Source organism: Maniola jurtina, chromosome 5 (assembly GCF_905333055.1).
Source record: "Maniola jurtina chromosome 5, ilManJurt1.1, whole genome shotgun sequence".
NCBI lineage: Eukaryota > Metazoa > Arthropoda > Insecta > Lepidoptera > Nymphalidae > Maniola > Maniola jurtina.
In genome coordinates this window covers 7,728,661-7,739,230 of record NC_060033.1, presented here as the reverse complement: position 1 = coordinate 7,739,230, position 10,570 = coordinate 7,728,661, and the positions used below count along the sequence as shown (strand labels likewise).

At 35.3% G+C, this 10,570-nt stretch overlaps 1 protein-coding gene across 1 annotated transcript; it reads left to right on the top strand.

Annotated features, from left to right (window-relative positions):
* Positions 1–266: 266 nt before the first annotated feature.
* Positions 267–8,111, top strand: LOC123865697 (ATP-sensitive inward rectifier potassium channel 1-like). The gene is made up of 9 exons (XM_045906905.1): positions 267–1,229; positions 2,595–2,721; positions 3,998–4,186; positions 4,643–4,714; positions 4,797–4,904; positions 5,656–5,762; positions 6,342–6,494; positions 6,912–7,031; positions 7,682–8,111. The coding sequence occupies exons 1-9, from the start codon at positions 697–699 to the stop codon at positions 8,025–8,027; spliced, it is 1,755 nt and encodes a 584-aa protein (XP_045762861.1). The 5' UTR covers positions 267–696; the 3' UTR covers positions 8,028–8,111.
* Positions 8,112–10,570: the final 2,459 nt, after the last annotated feature.

Genomic DNA, 10,570 nt, shown 5'->3' with positions numbered 1-10,570 from the left:
AAAAGAAAAGATATCATGTAGTTATATTATGCTTAAATTAAATATAGACATGGATCCATATTATTTAATACGATCATGGGATCCTATCTATTAGATTCTCATAAAAGTATGAGATGAACTGCCTTTCAACTTAGGCTTTTTTTTGTAATGCTAATGTATTACATCAAGTATTACATAAACTGTATCAACACAATCGATGAAGTAATATTACATCGATGCACAGTGAGGTTTGCAAAATTCATACTAAACCAATAAGAAATGTGGTTATTTGTGAAGTCTGTGTAAACTTAGATTCTAGGCCATGGGTATTGATCCAAACATCGCTTTATCAACAAAATATTCGTTATCTTATTGGATAAAGGTGTTATCTTGACGGAACGTAGATAACTTCACTTAGTTGTAACACGACTCTTTGAAAATATATACTTAAATTTTAATTTTTGAGCCAGGTATCGCAAAATAATTAGAAACCATAAAACAATATAATATAAAAGTGAAAGTAGTGATAAATATTTAGGTTGCATCGCCAATTAAAATATCAACAAATCAAATAAATGAAACTATTCTTTGATAAAGTCCTCAGGTATATCTGATAACAATTTGCAATCACATGGGTTAGTTACACTTTGAAAATGAAATAATTAAGTAAACAAAAGAATTCTAACACAGTGGTGTTGTGTGAAAAATAGCGTAAAAATGGATAACGTCCAATACGAAAGGAGAGAAAGTAAGGGGCGCGCTTTTGAAAGATCATTTAGCTACTCCGCTGCAATCGGCAATTTATCGGGAAGATCGTCAATAGAAATACCAACTATGACAAACACTGAAGTTTACACCAACGAAGATTTAAAAAAATATAGAATTTCGCAAACTTACGTCGAAGGTAAAGAAATTGCATTTCCTTTCATTGTAACAAATGTAGATACTGAAAATAGTGACGCGACGAAACATGACAAAGAATACGGCTCGCAATACTCGAGTGAAGATGAGAATAGAGATGAGGGCCTCGTAATGACAATTGATATTGAAACAGAGTCTCCCAAAAGCTCTGAAAAAAGAAATATATCAGATGCATCCACACAACCTGTGGTTGGTTCTGTTAATTCTACTGACATTTACGATACTATTGAAATGGCTGAAAGTATTGAAAATGACACTGATACAATGCCGACCGTATATGATTATACTTCACAGTACACTAAAAGGCGTAAAAAAAGTAAGAGAACTAGGTAAGACATGATTAAACACGCAATGAAACCGTTCATCTGCCTCATTTAGGTTGAGATCTATAGACCGCACTTTGACTTTGCTCAGACTCCAGACACTGTTGAGACAGCGTTATACCGCTGGCATTTAATCTATATCGTTTTAACAGGGCTCTCTCCGTCACTTACTCCATACAATCGTAGTTCCAATTTCATTTGAATATTAAGCAACCAAAGTCCATGAAATTTTGCAGACATATTCTAGAAACTAATATCTGTGCCTGTGGTGTTTTAGATTTTTCTAACAATATGTAGTTTTAAAATTACAGTGGCTCAAAGATTTGTATGTGAATTTTTAAGATCGCGTAACTTTGAAACCGAATATTTTAACAGAAATCTGGAAAACCACAGGCATAGATATTAGTTTCTAGAATGTATCTGCAAAATTTCATGGACTTTGGTTGCTTAATATTTAAATGAAATTGGAACTCCGTTTGTATGGAGCGAGTGACGGAGAGGCCCCTCTTAACTGAAGTCTAAGCAAAGTCAAAGTGCGCTCCATACATTTGAACCTTAAAGTTCGTTTGACTCAGTTGATAAGTTGGCCAAAAATTCTCGTAAATTAGGTAGAATTGCCTTTGGAAAACTGAAAGAGGATGTCTTAATATTGTTGTGTTCCTTATATTGACTACCTAGTGGATGTACCCGTAGATACATTTACGATTTCGGGAAATGTTTATTTGTATGTCGATGAGCAAGTATTACTTCTCTTGGAATTTAAATAATAAACGGCTTCCCTATTGTTTCGTGAAAACACAGTTTTCTAAAACGTAGCTACATTATATAGATTTTCATTACATTGTCAATCCAAAACTAGTTCACTCTACCGAAACTACGCATGTTACTTATTTTTCTTTTGTTCGACAGATAAGAATCCAAATCCAGTGAATAAAATCAATACGAAATCTTAACATATTTTCAATCTTTGCAAACGAAATAACTACTTGAGTACTTGGATGTTTATCATCAATTTTGATAAGATAGGATCCAAATATATATGACACATTTTCTAGAAATTCACTAACCGTAATCTTTTAAATAAATATTTGGAGATAATCCAGTTTAAATATTTTGAAACTTAAATATTTGTGTCATAGCAAGACGAACTGTTTGGTTAATTTTTTTTTTTTATACTGGCAACTTGCTGGCACAACACAACATGCAACCATCCTACGGATAGCTTTAAGTTTGGGTTTGAACTCGCCTTGAGGTTACAAAATGGCAATAACACTTACTATTGAACTCGTAAGAAATAATAAATAAGAAAAGTTTTTTTAATTGACGTGATTAAGAGTTGTAATTACATACATATTACTTATTCGATTACAGACGTCAGCCTGGTCGTCCCATTCGATCTAGAAGAGTGGTTTACAAAAGCGGCGAAGAAAATGTTCCTGTAAGGAGCAATATACCAGCCAAATCCATGAAATACATGAGAGACATTGTTAATACTGTGGTCAGTAATTACCGTTATATTTTCGGTTTATTTTATAGGTTTTCTACACAAAATATTTTCCCCAATTTTTGTCAATTGAAACTTAAACATAGTGCTTTTGCGGCTATTGACCGTTCAGGGTTGGACCGAAATATTTTAAAAGATTGAAGATTTCAACGCTACTCGATGCACCATCTTCTTCTTAACGTTCCGTCTCCTCCCAAAGATTGACAATAATTGGGAGATAACAACTAACAAGATCGCTGCTTTAAATAGAGATCTCGTACTCGTTCCGAATCACTGCACTAGCGCAAGTTTTTTAACCACGATATCTTTATGGCCTCTTCTTGATTGCCACTTTTTCTTACATGATAAATAGAAGCAGTTCATATAATTTCCTAGTATTACAGTTTCACGTGCTTAAAGCATCCTATAATTTCTTTTTCCTAGTACCCCTTTCCCCCCATTTTCTGTAACAAAATGCAATTCTGTCCAAGAAATTCTTAGAACACCTTACGTCTGTACACCGTTATTTCAAACGCTTTCAGTCATCGTCGTTCCAGGTTAAAGCTTAGTAGGGGGCGCCCTCCAGCGCGATGGACCGACGATATAAAGCGGCTGGCGGGAAGTGGCTGGATAAGGAACGCTGGGGACCGAGTGTAGTGGCGCTCTATAGGGAAGGCTATGTCCAACTGTGGCCATCCACAGGCTGATGATGATGATGATGATGATGAGGAAAGGAAAGGGTTGTTTATAAGGAATATTATCAATCAAACATTATGTTCTTCAATAACTATGATTGATTACTTACTTACCTTATTAGCAATGAAATAGTCAATGACATTTTAATGTTTATTACACTCCCGCAGAAGCAAAAATGAATTATACTTCTGTTTCCAGTAATTTTCTAAATAAAGCCGCCCGTATGATACGCCCACGGTTATGCTAATGATCAACAGTAGATATTAGTACTAATGACGTTTCTAAAACAGGATTATCAAGTAGGTAGTTTTTCAACTAAAGGTTTACTTTTTAAACGATTGCCCAAAAAAGAGTGTAAAGTTTTCATGGTTAATGTACATACTACATACGTACCTAAATATGTGTTTCTTTATTCCACCATATTAACTTCTAAATGCCGGTACAGATTTGCATAGATAAGCTACCTTTAGAATCCGTACAGCATCCCGGGTGACACTAATTTTTTTTTTTAGTTCAATATTATGGCAAAGCAGTCCTGTGTTTTATTTTTTACTACATATTTATCTGTAAGAACTGTTTTTATTTTGGTTTCCAGATAAACAGTAAATGGCGGTTCATAATATTGATGATGGTCTGTTCTTACTTTTTATTCTGGTTCCTCTTTGCGGGGATCTGGTATGCAGTGACCTCCTCCTACAAGGATGACATCGGTGACGGGAAGGATCACTGTGTCACGGGCACTTCCTCGTTTGCTGGTCTGCTTATGATGGCAGTAGAGACGCAGGTATGATACGCAATATCTAACCTAGTTTCAGTATTTTTTCCATTACAAGTTAGCCCCTTATTGCGATGTCGCCTGCTGGTAAGTGATGATGCAGTTTAAAATGGACGCATGCTATTCCTGGATGGCGTATTTGATTGGGCAGTTTTATTAAACCAAATACCCCTTCTATATTTTCTACACGCATCGTAACGGAACCTAAATCGCTTGGCAGCAAGTTTTAGCTGATAAATTGGTGACTAGCCACGGCGGAAGCCTCTCACTACACCAGACTAGACGAGAGACAATTTAGAAATAATAAATTTTTAAACCCTGCCGAGAATCCTACCACAACGCTCATCATTATCAGATCAATAGGATTAGATAAATAATATCGTCTATAGCTAAGGTAGTGTATCATCATGTGGTAGAGTTTGTATGTAGGGGGATACTACTTAATTTTAATACTTTTATTTTCAGATGACAATTGGTTATGGAGTAAGATATCCTAACGAAGAATGTCCTGAAGCGATAATTGTTATGGTGTTTGAGGTATGGTCTACCAATGTTTATGCATCTGCATTTTCGCCATTCATGAAAAAGTTTTCTGGATAAATGATTCTCTCTATTACAGATAATAGCAGGAACGGCATTGTCAGGTGGTCTAGCTGGCTTGCTGTTCACAAAGATGGTGCGACCCAACAGGCAAGGTGCGACCATTGGTTTCAGTAAGAAAGCCACTGTGAGTGGAGAATATCTTACTTACCTACCATATATTTAGCCAAATTTACCATATAGCCATTCCATATTTAGCCAAAATACATGATTTATTTACAAATAGTTAGGTTAAGTTTTTTAAAAAAGATTAAGAAAACGGAAATATGGAACCAAGAAACAGAGATTTATCTTCTTATGATTTTACTTCACAATAAAACATTAGATTTTAGAATAATCAAATTAAAACAACAAGGCTTACTGCAAATTGCACCGATCATCAAAACGATCTCACCACTCGCTATCCGGCAGACCCAAAATCACATGACAGCTGCCATATTTATTCCGGTTTGATCGGGTGGTGTTGCTACTTGCGAAAAATCATGCTGGTTGTCTGTGACGGTATCAGGAGGTACCTAATAATATATAATTATGTCGTTGAAATAAGAAGCTATGCCTATGACATCACCCTGGGGCCATGCCTGAAAATCAGCGCTATAGGCGCCCCTTCAAGGCCCTCTAGTTTCATTAACTCAGGTCGCGACCTATTTATTCAGCAAATCAAAATGACTGATGACTATTATAAGGATGTAGGAGGGTTTAGGAACCGAGACTTAATTATTTTCTTTTCTTTTTGAAAATCTCTGTCAGATATCTATCGTTTCTATTATCTTTTTTAGTTTGTGTAATCCTAGCTGAGTAAATCGTTTTTTTAATGCTTCTTCCTGATTAATTTTACTTGTTATTAAGCTCAAAATTCTATGAAAATATTGTTATAGGTCTGTCTCCGAGATGGTGAACTATGTCTTCAATTCAGAGTATGGGACTTATTGAATGTCCATTTAATTGGAAGCACTATCACTGCATACATGCTGAAGCCAATCAGGTTAGACAATAATTACTTTGTTATTTAAAATTACAGCATTACCTTTACACAACTTGTCTTACAAGTATAGATTGTTACGGCTATACTCACGTATTTAGTCGATGTAAGCCCGACTAGTTTCAAACCCATCGGGGTCCTTTTTCATAGGAGTGCGAGCCGCACGCATTCGAAACTTTCGAGCATAGTCATACGTATCGCCTAAATACGTGAGCATAGCCGTAACAATCTATACTTATAATGGAAATCACTCACGATAGTTTAAACTACTCGTCTTAGTAAAACATCACCTACAAAATTCATCTTTAGCATATTTCTCTCTCCGGCTCTTAACTATAGCCATTCAAAAAACCATAGAACTAAGAATGAAAAAAAAGAAACGGCTCAGCTTACAAAAATTCACTTCAATACCTTGCTTCTTGAATAAAGAAGGACAAACAAACATTCTATCGCGTTTTGTAATATTGGAATTTATGGATTCTTGTCTGCATATTTAAAATCTTTTCCGTGAATGATAATATTCGAAGTCCATAAAAGAAATTAATTAATCAGCTTTAACTAATTTTTCATCCTCTTTTTCAGAACACTAGAAGGAGAAAAAGTGCAGAACTACATTCATCAACTGGAACTAAAGGAAGGGCGTGCATTTTTGCTTTGGCCCATTACTGTAGTGCATGTAATAAATCATAAAAGTCCTCTTTATGATCTATCAGCACAAGATATGATGGACTTTAGGTAATCCATATTTATTATTATTTCAAATACGTCTTTTTTTTTTATTCACTATAGGCAAGCGCTTGACCACAATCACACCTGATGGAAAGTGATGATGTGGTCTAAGATGGGACGCGTTTACCTAGTCTCCACGTACTGTCCTACCATTTAGTAGGTACAGTGTTTTTGTAAAGCGCGAAGCCAGAAGCTCTGTCTCTGTGGCATCGTAGCTCTTAAACTAATGAAACCATTTTAATTTAGTTTTTTTTTTGTTTGAAAGGTGGCTTGATCGAGAGTGTTCTTAGCTATAATCCGAGAAAATCAGTTCAGCCGTTTGAAAGTTATCAGTTCTTTTCTAGTTATTACTATAACCTTCACTTGTTGGGGGTGTTATAAATTTATAATCTATACTTATGATTTTATTATTATTTATTTTAGATTTGAGATAGTGGTTTGTCTAACCGGCTCATCAAAAAACATGGGAACAGTGACCCAAAGCAGGACGTCCTACCTCTCCAAGGAAATCATTTGGGGATATAGATTCAAAAACGTATTACAGTTAGTACTCTTATAATATATATTTTAATATTTTTAATGGGCACCTTTATTTCATTAAAACACCCTTTTTCTTCAAATAAAACGTTTAAAAAAAGTAAGAAACAAAGTTAGAAACCGTTACACAAAATAAATATTATATTATCTACAGTACTTTTTATTTTTTAATTGTTAATTTTTGTTGATGTTGGAATGAAAGATGTATAGGAACCACATTCACTACACATATAAATGCGAAAGTGTTTTTGTTCGTTGGTTTGTACGTCGTGAAAAATCGTACTTACTATCTAAACACAATCCAATGCAAATAAATAACCACTTGTCTTATTTTGTAGTTTTAGTGATTTAGTATTTTTCAAACCTGCAATATATAGCGTGCAAAACTCGGGTCAATGCCCTATCTACGACGCGGCATTGACCCTGAATAGCTTATTTACGTAGCGTTCGTTGACCTCTAGCGTTAGTCAGATGTTTTATTTACAATAGGTTGTGATCTTTTAAAAAATACAGGTTTTTTTCGCGTTATTATTAGCTTATCAGCAGTACTATCGCCTGTCTCCGTTTTTGCTGGCGTTCTGGTCACACCTAATTATTTACCTAGTAATTTATTGTGCATGAATAAAAGTAATAAACCGCGACGTTCTAAATTTCAGCTGGTCGAAGAAACACGAAGCATACACCATCGACGTTGAGAACCTGGACTCGGTAGAGCAAGTCGAAACACCACTTTGCAGCGCTTGCCAGTTGAAAGAGTTCGAAGAGGACATCAAGTCTTCAGCACAGCTCTTATCCAGCCCCACTAATTTATCCTTCACACGCATATCTTTGAATCAAGAGGATACGTCTACTTTCTCCCGAGCTGGTGAATCAGTACCATCTAGTCCAACAACCAATATGAATTCGACCCGAAGAAGTTTTGGATGGCGTTTTAGAAGATTTTTTCCAGAAAGATATATGGAAAGTCAAAACAGGGGGTTAGTAAAGGCGAGTGAATTATAGATTACAGAAAAACTCACATGAATGAAAATGTACTTAGTCGATTGCGGAGGTTAACAAAATAAGTAAAGTCAAAGTCAAAATCATTTATTCAAAGTAGGTACTATTGTACTCCTTTTGATGAAATTGTTTTTGTACGATATAGTGGTGATAATTAATTAAATAAATAATACCTAATAAGTTCATAATAGGTATCTATAATTAAGTGAAAACGATATTTTACATTTTATGCATGTACTTAATAGGATGGTAAGTAAATAAGTTATTTAATAGGATAAAACAGGTTTAGTTAAAGTAAATTATTTATTTACAAACATGTGAGTTTTTATTTGCTCACCTATATAAAACTTATTTAGAGAAAGTAAGTACGCTGTGCATGCAGGTAAGTATTATCAAGTTCAATATACCTTTACTCGGAACAATGAATTTACTTATACTTAATTTTATTATTGAGAAGTTTCGTGTATCAAAAAGATTGTTAGTGACCATAACGTAGAAATGGCAATTTGGTCCATTTCTGATCGCATACTATGAGAAACAAAAGATTCCGACGAATTGAGAACCTCCTCCTTTTTTGGAAGTCGGTTAACAAATTGCAAGAGGCGCAAGAAGAAAGAAACGTCGCGTCGTCGCAGTGTTTTTCAATTATGGAAACCAAATAACGCTAGCAGCATGAGTCAATTGCATCGGAGGCTGCAACGAATATGACCGTTACGTTCGAAAGTAGGTACCAACCCACTAAAAGGTAGGTAGGAAGGTAGACCATAGGAAACTATGTTTTTTTTAATTGAACTTCGAATGTATTTTTGAAAACATTTTCGAATAGAATTTCGAATGTTTTTTTGAAAACATTTTCGAATAGAATTTCGCATGTTTTTGATCGGTTGGGTGACTCAAAATGACCCACTGAGATTTTTGGCTCTATCATGAGAGAGATGAGATTAAGTAAAAGATTGAGCGCTATTAGCTTCTTTCTTTGGATAGGTACAGTCTCTTTACACTGCAACTGCATAATTTTCAAAAATCCACACGGACGAAGTCTATATTTATAAATACCATTATAATTATAAATACCTATTTCGCTATGGCTGCCTTAGTTGTAAGAACATTCGAAAGGTATCAACTTATTCGAAATTAACACGTCTGCATTTTGGCAGTGTTTGCGCCATTTCCTTCTCTCTCGCACTCCTATAAACCTTAATTACCCATCTCACTCCCCCGCCTTCGCGTACATTCGAAAACTCACACGCAAGATTCAACGCCAGTCGCTAAAAACGCATGTCAACGATCGATCGTGTGTAAACCGCAACGCGCTGCGCGCAAATAAATAAACCCACGTTGTTCACGCAAAAATCGAGCCAAAATAAAGTGAAGTGCTGTGCTGTGAACCGTAAGAAGGGAAGACTGAAGATAAGAAGCGAGCGAAAGACCATCCTGTAAGTGCTTTCTTTGTTCCTTTTTATCCAGCAACAAGCCACCCGCCGCCATTATTCTAAACTCCGCCACTCGAATTTTTCCCTGCCTCAAATACCGCAAACGCAACCAAAAGTTTGGTCCTTAACGAACCTTGGATGGAACCATTTCTTAATAATAATATTCAATTTTGGCCACAAATATTGGCCACTTCAATCTCGCTATAATATTTCACGCAATTAACGCAACGCAGGTCCTTCGGTAAAATCTCTTGATTAAAGTATACTTCTACTTATTTCGCATACGCAAATTACTTATTTCGCAATACTTACTTACTTCGCATACGCAAATTACAGGGAAAATCGAGTGTACCTATTTATTATAGTATTAATTACTACGCAACGCTATAGAACGATATTAATATATCGTATCATTTAAAACGCAGAAAAGACTTTCTTACAGTGCAATATTTACAGTGCAGTAGGTACCTACATACAGCGCAGTGCATTTAAATCAAATCACAAAACCTAAATTAGTTCGCAAAAAGGTTAAGTGAATCACATAAGGTATAAATCGAATAGGTAAATTCCGTACGCCAAGTTGCTTTTACCTACACATCATAATTTATTTCCGACTGTAGGTACGCCGTATTCTATTCAGAATGGAATAGGTACAATGTTGTTTACGCTAACGAGCGACTTCAATAAGTTTATACCTACTTGTTCTAAGGCGTGATATTATACTCGCTTACCCACTCAAGTATAAAATTTAATTTTTTACCTACGAGTACGGGTCGTATGAATTGAATCGGTAAGTAAGTACGTACTTTGTTCTCGTAAGCTGGATATTTTATTTCTATCTACCTACTTGGTTTCATTTTATTATTCACTTTACGTATTGTATATGAATTGAATACCTACTTTGTGCCGCGGTTAATCTCGAGTTAAAAACATGTCGAAAGGAGAATGCTCAACCCCGAAGGTGAGTGCAGAGGTGTTAATTTTGGAAGCTCAGGTTGGGGCTTATTTTGCAAATATGCAGTCTATATATAACGCATCGCAACATACGAAAAGTGAAGATGAAATTAAATACTTTTTGTCGAAAGCCGCTAATATAAATAATTTACGCACAGA

Bases quoted from the DNA above. Each gene is read 5' to 3' on its own strand.
- LOC123865697 (XM_045906905.1), top strand. From the start codon at position 697: ATGGATAACGTCCAATACGAAAGGAGAGAAAGTAAGGGGCGCGCTTTT. The intron at 2,722-3,997 runs GTCAGTAATTAC...TTTGGTTTCCAG, and splicing joins GAGACATTGTTAATACTGTG to ATAAACAGTAAATGGCGGTT. The intron at 7,032-7,681 runs GTTAGTACTCTT...TCTAAATTTCAG, and splicing joins AGATTCAAAAACGTATTACA to CTGGTCGAAGAAACACGAAG.